Source organism: Myotis davidii, unplaced genomic scaffold (assembly GCF_000327345.1).
Source record: "Myotis davidii unplaced genomic scaffold, ASM32734v1 scaffold199, whole genome shotgun sequence".
NCBI classification, from domain to species: domain Eukaryota; kingdom Metazoa; phylum Chordata; class Mammalia; order Chiroptera; family Vespertilionidae; genus Myotis; species Myotis davidii.
The window spans coordinates 2,503,901-2,519,149 of NW_006290680.1; the positions used below are offsets into that span (position 1 = coordinate 2,503,901).

Consider the following 15,249-nt stretch of genomic DNA (forward strand, 5'->3'; position numbering starts at 1 on the left):
TTCTGATTCTTCAGGTCTCAGGTCTTTCTCTCTAGGGACAGACACCTGTCCCACTGTATTATAAATGGCTGCTCTCCCCTCATTTCTATAATCTCCTTGAAGGAGGCCACAGTAATGTCTCGTTAACTGGTATACTTCTGTGGCCTTGCACTGCACCTGGCACATAGTAGGTACTCATTGAGTATCTGTTAAGTACTAGTAAATGAATGAACAAATGAAGAAATGATGAGTTAGAGAACTAAGGTAACTTGTCCAAGGTCACAGATGTAATAACTGGCAGAGCCGGGAGCCAAACCCTGGATTGCCTGACTGATGTTCCTGTCCTTTCAAACCCACCACTTGCCTCTCTAAAGAAGGTGAACCGGAAGGCATGAAGGTGTCCTACGCTGGCCAAAGGCTGCTGGTTTCTCTGGTGATTCATCCACAAAACCGCATGAAGTTCTTACGCAAAACAGAGAAATAGCCAGGGCATTTCAGACCAACTGGTAAACAGGAAGTATATAATTGCAAAAATTCACAGGAAGGGCAAGCTTGACTAACAGCCGCGAGGTGCTGTAAAATGTAACCAACAATAAACTTGGTCAACAGCAAGCATAATACTCCTCCCTTCGAGGTGGGTGATGTCCGTTTTCAAAGCACACTCCCAGGCAGAGGTCAGCAAATGATGGCTCATGAACCAAATCCAACCACCCACTGGCTGTTTTCTGGGTGGCCATGAGCCCACAATGGTTTTTACATTTTCAAATGGTTGAGAAAAAGGTAAAAAGAAGAGAAATAGTTTCTGACATATAAAAGATTATATAAAGTTCAAAATTCAGTGTCCATAAATAAATGTTATTGGAACACAGCCAGGTTTATTTTATATGTATGATCTATGCTTTTGTGCTATAATGACAAAGTCGGATCATTCTGACAGAGACCACATGGCCTGCAAAGCTAAAAAAATATTTAGTATCTGGCCCTTCACAGAAATGTTTGCAACCCCTCTTCTAAGTGGCTATTTTTATTAATTTTCCTTCCCATCTTTTGAGATAGGCAAGACAAACACTGTTGGCCTTGCATGTCAGAAAAAGAAATGGAAGGCCTGGGAGAAGAGATGAGTCATGTTTCCACCTGGCGTTTCAGCAGCATCCTCTTGTTCTCCCCGGCTCCCGCCTGTCCTTGCCCGAGAAGCCCTTCTCTGGCCCATTTTCTAACCTGTGAATAGGTGGCCTTCTGGACAAAGGCAGTCTGCTTCAGCACCTCCAAGGAACTCCCCCGTCTCGGGACAATGTGCATATGTACGCCATGGGGCCACCCAGGGTCCTTGGTGTCCTGGGCTCGCTGGCCACTTCAACCTCACCTCTCATCACATGTGGCCTCCACTGGTCACATAGCATTCCAGCCATTGCTGCTTTGCCTTGTCCTATGCATGCTCTCTTATATCCTAAAGAATTTCACATGCCCCTTCCTCAGCTCAGAAGATCTCCTTCCTCTTCAACCTTGTTCAATATGGTAATTATCACTCTTCTTTCAAACTGTGCCTCAACCACATACCTGAGAATGCTCATATGTACTAGTATATATGTCAGACATGATGAACATATTGAGACCATGCAGAAAAAAAGCAGGTCAGAATGCCCAGCACCTCAGACTTCTTTTCTGTTCTGTTTCCCGCCCCCCCACCCCCCGCCGCTTCTAAAGCAATTAATGTTAAATGCAAAAAGATGCTGATGAGCTAAAGATGGTATTGAAGCAGATAACCTCGAAGACAAACTAATTTCTTGGTTTATTAGTTTCAATATGTTGTGGAAGTGAAGACAGCTGATGGCTCCTTGAGTTTTCTGCTCCAGATCCCAGGACTTGGCTTGGACACCACTGAAGAGAAACCAAAGACCCATTACACCCTAAAGATTCTATTATCAACTATTTCTGGAAATAAAATCCTGAGAAGGAGTTAAAAAATAGGAGTCAGGGAACCCTGACAGTGGTCCATGGAATATAACCCAGACCATGGTATTGATAAGATTCAAAATGGTGCCATAGAAATGCCATGGGCTTTGGAGTTAGATCTCAGCTATAGTTCTGAAGCACCTTGAGCTCTTTATTTAACCCATTTGAGCCAGTATGGCTTCAAGTTTTTAGTAAGGAAATTAATAATGACTATTTATTTAGTGCATAATATGGGCCAGATTTTAGTTCTATCATTGCATTGTAACTTATGTCAACATACACATGACTGGTACACAATGGGTGGTTATTTTACATATCCCCTTTACCTTCAACTTCAACACAACATTGAAAATCCATCAATGAAAGCTCAAATGGAGCTTTATTATCTTTGTTTATAACTAGAGGCCTGGTGCACAAAATTCATGCACAGGTAGAGTCCCTAGGGCTGGCCAGCAATCAGGGCCAATTGGGGCCTTCTGGCTGCCGGCCAGGGCCTTTCTTCCCTGGCTGACGGCTGCCAGCCGGGTCCTTCCTTCATCCCGTGCTGCCTCCTGGTGATCAATGCATATCATAGTGAGCAATCAAACTCCCGAGGGGACAACTTGCATATAAGCCTTTTATAGATATAGATATTTGTCTCCAGCCTACCCAAATTTTTCTCTTTCTTTGACCCCTTATTTTAAAAGACCTCTTATTTCCTTTGTAAGATGCAACTACTTTTGAACAACACATTTGCGCTAAAGTCAAGGTCTTGAGTAGATAATTCTCATTTCCAGTTTACAGGAATGAACTGAGACTTCCCAGGGACATGCTTGAAGGACAAGTTGATCTTGGCTTTTGTTTTCCTGAATTCCATGACACCAGCTTTGTCTTCCTGAGTGGGGTGTGGAGAAGGTAGGCATGTGTGTGTGTGTGTCTGTTGGGGAGGGTGGCAGTTGTAGAGAATCTACAGAGTAGGGGGTAGGTAAGCAACAGAAAACTAGTAAGATGTACCAGCTATTATAGCAAGACAAATGTTAAAGAAAGGGTTGGGATATTTAAAGGTAATCTTTAGTTATTTTATGGTGCACTTATAATTATTTCTCTTCCTCCATTTTTGTCACAGGACCTTCAGGAAAATCCATATTATCCTATTAGCCTGTTAGGACCTAGAAGACACTGACTGGGTGAAAGCAAAGGGGACACGGGTCAAGAGACCTTGTTACACTCACGTAATTCTGAGAGCCCCAGCATGGAAAACTCATCTCAGTGAGCTTGGCCAGGGAAGAATAGCACCATTCTATCCAAACCTCAAACACACACCCTGGGCTTTCCCCTCTGAAAATCTGGGATTTCTAAGGACTGAAGAGCAACCAAAAGTTTTCCAATCGACTAGTCACTACAGTCTGGCCTCTCACAAGTGGTCCCTCATTATGGCCCCTACTCCGGTTACCATGGCGACATTTGGGCATCCTTTGGTCCTGAGACCCTTTTGAAATTTCTGGGAAGATGATGAGAAAAGGAAAAGTGTCACAGTCAAAGGTCAGCAAGTGGATGAGCAAGATCCTATACTTTGTTAATAATTATATATTATTGTTATGTATGATCTCATCAAAATACAATGACCTATTAATGAAAAGGTTAAATGCTAAAAGCCGAGACCAGCATCATTCCTATCCCCTTTACTTCTGCACTCTGAATCTAGTTGGAGTCTATTTGACAAAAGCCTGATTTGTACAATTGTATGAGATGTAATTAGAGTCCAGTCTTTCCTTTTCTTCCTTAGAGAACAGCAGAGAGAAAGATGTGCTGAGTAGACCTCAGTCTCCAGGTCTCATATCAGAGAAGGTCTAAAAGAGAGAAGGAAGCTCAAGTTGTTTATCATCTATTATTTTCTTGACCTTTCCCAGGCATTATCTCAAATAATCAGGAGAAAGAACTAATAATCTCAGGCTTAAAAGTGAAGTGATGGACTCATAGGTTGGGACTTGTCCAAGGTCAAACAGTTAAAGGTTTGGATGCAGGATTTCAATCCTGGTGTCTCTGATTCCCCATTATTCCATGCAACTGCTCAGGGAAAGTTTGTACGTAAAATATAGGACCTTCCATATAGCATTGGACCAATGGGGAAGGGAAGGGCAGGCATTTCCATCTTCAGCAGACAATTCCTACTTCTCTCTTGGCTTCTCATATCACCTGTGCATGCTGTTCCTGTGGACAAGGAAGCCATGGCCACATCATTCCCCCTCTCAGCTCTAGTCTTAGTATCTGAAAAATAAGGGCATCTCACTGGAGATACTGTCTGCAGGGGTGACCATCCACTATGGAGAGTGAAGAGAAAATACTGGATGAAATGCTCTTCTTTTTATAATGGCTGAGCCACATTTACAAAAGGCCGTCGCCCAAATCGCTTGTCTGTTGCCATTGGGACAATGGGTTTAGTCCACCATGACCACCGGGCACCATGGAGCTATTGCTGACTCTGGCCCCTTAGCTCATGCTTCATTACTGAGGTTAGCTTTCAGCACCTACTCTGAGCGTTGGTTTTAATCATCCTTAGAAAGTGTTTACTAGATTAAAACTGTGGCTGTCTTCTGCAAAGGAGCTCTGCAAAGGGCTTTATGAGTTTCCAGATGTATTTTATCTCAATGACTCGTCTCAGTTTGCAAATCAAATCAAAGCTGATTTTTCTAACTGCCACTTGGGTGCACCCAGCGGGAGTCGGCAGAGCCAGCTGTGCTTCCTTGATGGCTGTGCCAGAGATGGGAGTGAAGATGCTTGTGGGCGTCCAGAGAGGTTCTAGAGCAGCGGTTCTCAACCTGTGGGTCTCGACCCCTTTGGGGGTCAAATGACCCTTTCACAGGGGTCGCCTAAGACCATCGGAAAACACATATATAATTACATATTGTTTTTGTGATTCATCACTATGCTTTAATGATGTTCAATTTGTCACAATGAAATTGGGGGTCCCCACAACACGAGGAACTGTATTCACATGAGGAACTGTATTAAAGGGTCGCGGCATTAGGAAGGTTGAGAACCACTGTTCTAGAGAGAAGACAGCCGACAAGCAAGTACCTGCTCAACTCTACCGGGGTAGGGAGAGCAAGTCAAGGGAAGTGAATTTTATTTTCTGGAAAGAGAAAAGGCAGACAGGACCTATTTGGCCTCAAAGATTGAGCGGCAGATTAATACTAGGGAACCAGTTTGAGCTCAGGACATTGAGGCTCCCTCTAACTGAGTGTCCAATGGTGGAAGGAACTCCCTGGGGGACTAGTGAGGTCCCTGTCACAGCAGGTACCAAGCAAAGCCTTGGGTGGTCTTTTTATTAGTGGGGATTGTAGATCACATAGTTAATCCCCACCTCTATCATTTTACTTCTACTTTCCAAGAGATAGTTCTGACAAGTAGCTTGAAAAAATGAAACCGTGGAAGACTGACATGTTAGCATTCTATCTATCTATTGATTAATTTATTAATCAAGTGATACATCAATTCATTTATCCCTTTTTTCATTCAACATGTTTTATTGAGCACCAACGTATGCTAGGATCTGGGGACACAACAGTGCTCAAAATAGGCATAATCCTTTCACTTCACTTAGAATCTAGCCGAGAGACAGTCAACATGCAAGTAAACATGATGAATGGTTTGAAAAAAGTACTGGGTACAATGAGAGTGGAGAATGCTGGGGATATATATTAGATTGGAGGTCAGGATGGTCTTTATAAAGAAATGAGGTTTCAGCTACAGTCAGAAAGATGTTATGCCTGTTAAGCAGATGCATATGGTGGCCAGATAATTTCAGGCAGAGGGGGCAGGATGGGCAAAGGTCCTGAGGTAGGAAGGAGCTTGATGTGTTTTGAAGAACTAAAAGAAGAACAATGTGCTGGAGTGTCTGTAGTAAATAAGAATAAAGCCTGGATGAGGCTGGAGGGCAGGAAGTGGGCAGGTCATGCACACAACTCTTGTGAATGCAGGGCCTGTGGGCAATAGAAAGTGGCACAGTGCATGGAAGGGTGTATGCAGGGAAGCAGGGGAAGAATTAGACCAACAGAGAATCAATTGGTAAAGGGCTTGGATGGAACTGAGTGTCAGTTTCCAGAAGAGGAGCTGACTGGTATGGTGCATGAACTGAGCCTCCAGAGCAAAAACCATTCTCCCGTAGCCTGCCATGTCTGAGCCAGAAGACATGGATTGAGTGACCTGGGTACCACCTGCAGCAGCTGCAGCCTGGACCATCTTCCACCCGATGGGAGGATCATCTGCCATGGGAAGGGTTGTTTTATCTCTCAATGGAGCTTCAGCACCTTGGAAGTCAGTATCCCATCCCCAACTTTCATGTGATCCATTTTCTAAGGGCCACTTGGGGCATGTTTAGCTTACATCTTCAACCTGGTTCCTAAACTGAGTCCACGCCTCATCTTCCAAATGTAAACATTACTGAACGGGTCCAAGTGTATCTCTCACTCTCTTACTTGCCCTTTCTCACAGTTCTTGTTTTAACTGCAGAACAAATCTTACTTTTTAAATCGATTGGTGTGGTGTTTTTTTTGGTTTGTTTTTTGCACTCTGACTCTTTAGTGCCCTCCCCCACTTCAAAGTCTGAATAATAGTTTTTTTTTTGTTTCTAAACCAAAACTTAATGTTTGTTACCTACTGTCCGCAGTTCTCTCTCTAGAACTCTGGGCAGGTTCCCAGAGCTAGAGTGGACCAAGCAAAGGGCTTTTAATTTTTTCTTCTGGCTCTTGAATTGAGGCAATAAATTGGCTTGTTGCTATGCCTCAACCCAATGGTGAAATACAGCCTTTATATAATAAGAGCCCTGTGGTACCCAGATCTTCTCTTCAGGTTGGTGTGCCATCTGCCAGATGCTGTGAGTGTTGAGGCTAAAGGTGTAAAGGCTTACACCAGAGACCTTCTCCAGAGACCTGTGCAAGTCTCAAGGGTGCCATTTCCCCTGGAGCCACCTGAGAGATCCTGGAGAGGGAGGGGGGAGGAGAAGAGGAGGTGCCAAGGACTGTGTGCTATGGGGGAGGAGGTAGCAACCCTGATCTTCTTGTCTCAAGGCAGAACAACTCTGGAGAAATTTACATTCCACCAGGATAGATTCTTGCTCAGCATTTTCTCACTCCCTGTCTTACTTCCCTCCTTCTCTTACAGGTTTCTTCCAAGAGCCCTCCCTCAGAACCTCCCATGCACCAAATCCCTGCCTCAGGCTCTGCTGCAGGGCAGCTGTCTTAAGACTGCTCCCTTTCTTCTTCATCTGCTCTTTGATAAACTCCACTTCCCCACTAGGTTCCTCAAAGTCAAAGCTAATGACAGCAGACCCCAGCTGAGGTAGGAGATAAAGAAGAATGTGAATCTGGGGAAGTGACCACAGCCCCCATCACTGGAAAAGACTGCCCCAAGGCTTCTGAGATGAGCGCATCCTGACCCTGGAGTTAACCCTTCTATTACAAACACCAAACACACCCACCCCACAGTCCCTTAGCTGCGTCTTCAACTTAAGGTTCTGATCTGCCTCTATAAATGAAAGTTGTCCCCGGTGACATGTGGATCCACCAGCTGGATCCTCTCTAAACACAGGGTACTTGGCTCTTCCTGTGGGGATGGGGAAGAGGTGGGCCAGGAGGGTGGATCCCCACACAGTTTGAGGTTTGAGTCAGCTGGCCTCCCAGATCCCACCCTTGCTCTGGGTACCACACAATCCCTGTGCTAGTGGAGAAGGCGTGGTGCTGGGACAGGGAGGCAAAAGCCTCCTACACGGTACCAGTCCCGAGGAGCAGAGCCCGAGATCATTGTCCGGGGCACGCATGCCATGACTACATGGGCAACTTCAGTCCCGATTCTCTTTGGAAACACTGGTCACAATTATCTGTAAAAGCATCCATACAATGTCTGTGTCCACACTAGACTGTGAGCCTGCTGGGGACAGGAACCATGCCTGCCAGCTCACCAGAAAATCCCAAGTTCTTTTCAAGATGCCTGGCTCACGCATGCTCATCGAGGAGCTGACTCCATGGAGGAAATAACAGTCATGGATAATAATAAAAAAAATTCCAAAATACTTTGCAGTAAATAAAACACTTTTAAGTTTATCATATCATATCATCATATCAAAGAAATGGTGGGAGAGGTGTTGGCATGCTGGAGCTGGCTTATACCAGTTGTCTAGAGCTGGTTGTTCAACATTTTTTCTTTTTTGCCAGCCAGTTGTTAAACCATTGGCAATGTGAAACTGGACCTGGAGGGGATATTTACACATGAATATCCACAAAGACAACAAATGAGGGTTTTTCTTTGACAAAGACCAGGTCTATCAGCAAACCACTGGCAGTAGGTATGTTCAAAAGGTTCTATGAACGGGTAGATGGGGATCGCTTTACATGGGATGCGGCTGAGTTTCAGGAAGATCCAGGGAGACCCCCAAGGCCTCTGAGCCTTGCTGCAGTGAGATGCTGACTCCAATGCCTTTGCTCATTTCAGCAGGCATTTTTCGAATGCCTACATGCGCCAGGAACTTCCTGCTGTGGCAACACCTGATTGGCAAATTAGTGGTCAACATGGAGGGAAGTGCTGGTTCCTTCCCCAGGAAGCCCAGCCTGTTAAGCCCCCAGACCGTGATTGGATCAGCACCTGATGCTCCATCTTCATGTTGGGTCTGAGGTGGGTCCTGTTGCTACAGACCGGGGTCCTCTGCCTGAGGCCACCTCATCTCACTCACCTTTGAAGGGAGCAGCAGCCAAAGCTGGACCTCTAACCCCCCAGACCCTGGCAGGGCTGGCTCCTGCTCCTTGCACAGCCTTGAAAGCTATGGGATCGCACTGTGGATGGCGAATAGACAGAGGCTCCGGTGGGAACCCCATGGACACGCCCCTAACTGCATGCTTCCTATTTGGAGTTGAACAGTGGCTCCCCCCTAAATTCAAATGTTAAAGTCCTGACCCCCAGTACCTCAGAATGTGACCTTATTTGGTAATAGGGTCCTTGCAGATGTAATTAGATAGGATGAGGACATACTGGAATTGGGTGGGCCCCTAATTTCACTATGACCAGTGTTCTTGTACAGAGAAATTTGGACACAGAGATGCACACAGGGAGAACGCCATGTGACGGTGAAGGCAGAGATTGGAGTGGTCCTTCTACAAGACAAGGAACCCCAAAGATTGCCAGCAAACAACCAGAAGCCGGGGAGAGGCCTGGAGCTGGTCCTGCCCTCACAGCCCTAAGGAGGAACCAACCCTGCCGGCGCTTGATGGCGGACTTGTAGCCTCCAGAACTGTGAGACAGTACGTTTTGTTGTTTAAGCCACTCTATCTGTGTGCATTTGGTACAACAGCCACAGAAAACCAATGCAGGTCCTTTTCTTGGCAACCCTCCAAACCGGGCAGCACTCCACTGGAGTGACACACAGTGACGTGACACGCAGACAAGGTGTGGCATCTCACAGAAGATGCGCGGAGCCTGGGGTCAGGTCAGCATGGCCCTGCGTGTGTGTTCGGAGCTGCTCCGTTCCGAGTGGCAGCCCTCCAGTTCTGCGAGACTCACAGGGCTAACCACACACACTGCCTGGTGTCACCACGGGCAGGGACAGGACACAGGCAGCTGCTTTCTCACCAGAGCCCTGGCCTCGAGCCTGCACAGAAGCTCACGCGCCAGGGGCTGGATGCCGCTGGCAGACACTTGAGGAGGTGCCGTAATGCCAGAGGTGGAGGAGCCTGGAGGAAACAGATGGCCCGTGGAATCTGCCACTGGGACTTCCCATACTCCTGGCGCCTGAGGGATTCCCGGTATCGTATTTTCCTCTATTAAAAAGAATAGTCTTTTCAGCAAACCCACAAAGAGGGAAATTTGATTCAGGAAAGAGACAGGTTAAATATTGATTCCTAGCCTTCGATCCTGATACAGAGGCCCCATGGGCAGTGCATGGATTTAGATGGGGTTTGCCTTTAATTGCTGGGGTCCAACCCCAGCAGGTCCAGGGGTCCCCAAAGGTGTGGACGGAGTCGGCGAAGAAGGAATGACACGGAGACAGCGTTCAGTTGATCAGCAGCCTAGCCAGGATCTCCAGCCAAGTTCTGGTCTGGATCTCCAGAGAAGTTCTGCCTAGGATCTCTAGGCAGGTTCTGTAGCCATGTTCTCTCGCTAGGTTCTCCAGCCAAGTTCGGTCACCAGGTTCTGTAGCCAGGTTCTGTCTCTAGGTTCTCCAGGCAAGTTCTGTAGACAGGTTCTACCCAGGATCTTTTGCCATGTTCTTTCCAGCGAAGTTCTTCTGTCTCTAGGCTCTGTGTAGGTTCTGTCTTCTAAGTTCTGTCTCTAAGTTCTGTGTTCTAAGTTCTGTGTTCTAAGGTCTGTCTTCTGAGGTCTGCCTCCTGTTGTCTTGTTGCATCTGTATTTATACCAGTTGATTCTAATACTATCAATCTCTATTCCAAAGGTTAGGGCGTTGCTGATCTCCATTCCAGGGAGTAAAGATTATGTAGCTTAAGCATGATTGTTAGTAGTTAAAGTGATTAATTACCCGCCTGGCACTTAGTTAAGAGGTTTTATTCCCTCCCTAACTTCAGGGGAAAATCTCTACCTGGGGAAACAACCTTTCTCGGAGAGGTGACCTTGGTTAAAACACATAGTGCCAAGAAGGTGAGCAAATATATTAAGAACAGTATGCCATATATGCCAGGTCCCTTGAAACAGCAAGGATGGACCGGCTCCTGGCATTTAATGAACCAGGATGCTCCATTAGCAATGCCAGGCACAGAGACACTAACCAGACGCAGGTCCCTTCCCTCGTCTTTGCTCTGCAGTCACCAAGTGCCCTCTTATCTGATGGGTGCTGTGTGGTATCCCTTCCTGAGGCGTGGTGGAGGGCATTCTACATCATCCAGCTCCCTGCCCCGTTCCCATGTGCTGCTGGAGCCCCGCTCTCGGGGCCACAGTGACGGCCCTCAATGAACTGGAAACCCCGGTGTGGCTGCTCAGAGCCACTCTGACTCCCGACTCCTCAAAGCTCTGCTGGGGCATGGCCAGCTGGGCACATATCATTCATTCATGTGTTGCTATCCCTCCAGACCTTCTAGGTGCACACATTCCAATAAGGGTGACTGTGATCTCTAAGGTCAAACAGGAGGAGAAAACCTAAGGGTGCTGAGGAGAGGTGAGAGCTTTCTGCTGCAGTTCTATAAGGACCACTCAGTTCTCCCACAGACCAGCAAGGTGGTTCGGCAGCAGCATGCCAGGATGGGCCTCTGTGTGCGCACAGTGGGTCCTCAACGTCCCAGGAAGCATGGTGGTATGCACTCTCAGAGTCCCCATATATACCTACTGCTTGTCCAGTCACATGTTCCCAATTCTTAAGATATGATCCAACAAACTACTTGTTAGGTGGCCTATGTCTCAGAGGGTATCCTTAGATGCCCACATACCCCATGGTGGGCAGAACGACCACATCAACCCTCCCTTGTTTAGAAATCAAAGGCTAGAGGGGAAGCATGGAGCAGCATCACAGGGAGGGTTTCTACGTAAGTTCCTTCTCTCTGCTTACACAGGCAGCCGGTCACCGCAGGCACCCAGCTTTCCTGCTTGCCGCCTAGAGCTCTAGAGCTACCCAATGGATGGTGTCCCTCTTCCAGATGATCTGTTTTCTTCAGGGGAAAAGTCTGCAAGGCTGTGATTTGTGTCACTTTTGCTTGCAGGCCATCAGTTCTCCTGGCCTCCTCACAAAGGGTATTTTATTTCTTTCTGTCTAGTAGCCTGAGTTCCCCAGAAGGAATAAGTTAGGGACATGCTGACCCCTCATGACTTCTGTGAAATCAGGAGGAGTTCTTATTACAATGAGCCCTTAGTGCCCTGTCTTCTCCCTGTCCTCTCCCATCTTCTCTGTTCTGCCTACAAATTGATCTTATTTTCTTCAAGGTTGTAAAAGCTGTGCTTGGCTGGTCTTGGCACATGTTTGCCAAATAACCGTAGATATTCTTTTCTTCTATCTCCTCCTCCCTTCTTCCCTCCCTCCCCCTCTCTCTTTCTCTCAGTCTCTCTATGTCTCAATCTGTCTCCCCTCCCCATATATCTGTGCATTTTCTCTATATGTGTGCATGTGTCTATATATTCATATATATATGAATCTATATATTCATATTATATATATACATACATACATACATACATATATATGTAGTTGTGTCATTGTTTTTATCTATACTTTATATCTATGACTATATTTATAATGGTCATCTCTAAGGAAGCAACCTATAAAACTATATATGCTGTCAATAAAAGCAGGGAACAAAATAGAACTGCCCAATTTTGGTGTGTTTATATTGGAAGGATAGCTGTTAAAAATAGCAATTCTATAACAAAAAGATAAACCTGATAGCTAACTATTCAACCCTGTAATAGGTTAAATAACAAACTATTCATCGATTTTTTAAAAAGAGTAATAAACAGAAACATGTACCAATTGAAAGAGGCAGACAATTCAGTTATAATTAGGAAAAAAAAAAGTGATGAGCCTGAACAACGCCGCCTTAGTTTTTGGAGGAAGTGTTGAAAACGCCAACTACAAAATAAAGCCATGTTTCTTTTCTCATTATTAAAGGCATCAACAGTAATCACCTCATTTTTGAAAGCCATGTGCCAATTGAATAAAGTACAAAACCCATAAGATTGGTTTAATAGACATGCTTAAAAATTTCAACATAAACAAAGATCTAAATTCAAGAATATATAGCAGAAGAATATTTGAGTAAATTTATATTACCCACTGATTATTGTACCAGTTCATCCATCCACTGATTCAACAAATATGTTCTGAGCTCTTGCTATCCTTTAGGCACTGTGTTATTAATATATACACAGCCAGGTATACATTAATGCCTAGATGCAAATGATTCCACTAAAATTAACAATTCTTTCTTGTTTTTGTTGCCTAACCTCTCCCTGTGTGGCTAGAGCAGCCGTGGGCAAACTACGGCCCACGGGCCAGATCCGGCCCATTTGAAATGAATAAAACTATTGAAAAAAAAGACCATACCCTTTTATGTAATGATGTTTACTTTGAATTTATATTAGTTCACACAAACACTCCATCCATGCTTTTGTTCCGGCCCTCCGGTCCAGTTTAAGAACCCATTGTGGCCCTCGAGTCAAAAAGTTTACCCACCCCTGGGCTAGAGGGAGGAATACTTAAGTGACTAAAGAATGGCTGAAGACAGAAAAGAACATGCCAACATACCTTTCGTAGCAAGACGAACACAGTTGATTTTGGTCTCCTGTGAACAACAAAAGTAAGGCTCTCATTAATTAGTTGTGGGTTTGGTTTGCTATATACAGAAAAATATATATATTTGCATATATATGGATTAATATGTATTTTTAATTATAATTTTAAATTTGTCCTTTCCATTTTCCCCCCATTGGAATCACTTTTTAATTCTGTTTCTCCATTTCTTTTCAGTCTAGGCACACACTTTGTTCCTTTCACTTCCTGGTTCACATCACCTCATAAGCATCTTCCCCAGACAAAACCACTGTATAAACATGTCAGATATTGCCCACCAGAGAACAACTTTAACAACAACACTAAGTGGGCACATGATGGCATGCTGTGTGCTTTATTTAGCTGCATGGGTTCCTGAGAGAACCCATGGGTTTGTAGATGGAACCAAGGGCATCCTTGGGAAACTTTGTTTTCTATATATATAAAAGCCTAAGTGACCATTATGATCAGACGACTGGCTGGTAGCTGTGACGCTCAATGCAAGAGCTGCCCCTTAGTGGTCAGTGTGCTCCCACAGCCAACCTCCTGAGGTCCCTCCCCCCAGCTAGCTCTAATTGGCCCCAATCGGGACTGGGTGAAATGGCTCCGATCGGCCCCGATCACTGGTCAGGCCAAGGGACCCCACCCATGCATGAATTCGTGCACCGGGCCTCTAGTAGGTAACTAATGCATCTATATGCACAGACTGAAACAGACACGTGGCAATAGCCTGCCAATATGAAGGTTTAAGTTCCAAACTGAGAAGTTCATGTTCAAAAAGTCACTTTGGCCCTGAGATTTCTGGTAGACCACAGTTTTCATAGATAATGTTGTGTGTGTGTATTTATGTGGCAATAGAATCTTTGCAGAGTGAACTATCTAATCATTGTTGGCTGGTCCCCTGTGGACAGGATCCATAAATTTTTGGGGTTGCTAGGCATGAAGTTGAGTTACAGAAGATAATAAATAGCCTATTTTATCAGGATCATCTCCCAGGAAGTCCTGGAACAATCTGAAAATTCCAGTTCACTAAGTTACGCCCCCAACAACAGTCTGACTGTAGTGTAGCAATAAAAATAAAAGACAAAGAATGCAATGTGTGTGTGTGTCTCAGGAACACAATGTTGCCTTGCTAATGCTTACTCATAGGAACAATTGCATTTTGAAGGCACTTGTGTTAGTTAGGCTAGAAAAGGTTATGCAAATATAACAAAACCCATGAGCTTCAGTGGCTAGAACCAGCAAAGGCTTATTTTCCACTCAAGTTTCCTGTCCGATGTAGGTGTGAGGCTGGGTCCGGGAGGGCAGTGTGGTGGTTTTGGGAGATTCTCATCATTGCAATCACTCAGAGATAAAGGCTGAGTGGCACCTGCACTTCAACACAAGGCTTCAGTGTTCACTGAGGCAGGAGAAGAGGAAGGCTGAAGAGTCTTGATTTACATACAACACTTTGTATCAGAAGCAACACTTTAGTTTTGACTCGGGTTTCCTTGGCGAGAACCAGTCATGTGGCCATGCCTAACTTTAGCGAGGTTCCTGGAGTCACCCATGCACTCAGAAATAGAGAAATGATAATGTCTACAGCAGAGTCTATTTTATCTATGCACACTTCTGAATGCTAGAAATTGTTACTTCTGTTAAACTCAGGTATGACTCCTCAATGGTCTTGATTCTGTTCCCTAAACCAGCGGTCGCCAACCGGTGGTCAGCAAACCACTGGTGGTCCGTGAGATCCGAAAGGTTGGCAACTGCTGCCCTAAACCATAGACAGCCTGCTCTTTTTTGCATAGGAAAGATGTCTGTATATTGTAAGATGGCTTTCAGTTCATTAACATTCTTGTTCCTCAACAATTTCACGTATGATAAGAGTCTAAGGCAGCCGTGGGCAAACTACGGCCCGCGGGCCAGATCCGGCCCATTTGAAATGAATAAAAGTAAAAAAAAAAAGACCATACCCTTTTATGTAATGATGTTTACTTTGAATTTATATTAGTTCACACAAACACTCCATCCATGCTTTTGTTCCGGCCCTCCGGTCCAGTTTAAGAACCCATTGTGGCCCTCGAGTCAAAAAGTTTGCC

The 15,249-nt window shown here is 45.2% G+C and overlaps 1 protein-coding gene across 1 annotated transcript in view; it reads right to left on the reverse strand.

The window, feature by feature from the left end:
* The window catches only part of PTPRT (protein tyrosine phosphatase, receptor type T), a 720,009-nt gene that overhangs the window by 210,405 nt on the left and 494,355 nt on the right, over positions 1-15,249 (reverse strand). The window contains exon 12 of the mRNA XM_015563947.1: positions 13,145-13,181. Coding sequence (XP_015419433.1) covers positions 13,145-13,181 — 37 coding nt within the window. The remainder of the gene's footprint in view (positions 1-13,144; positions 13,182-15,249) is intronic.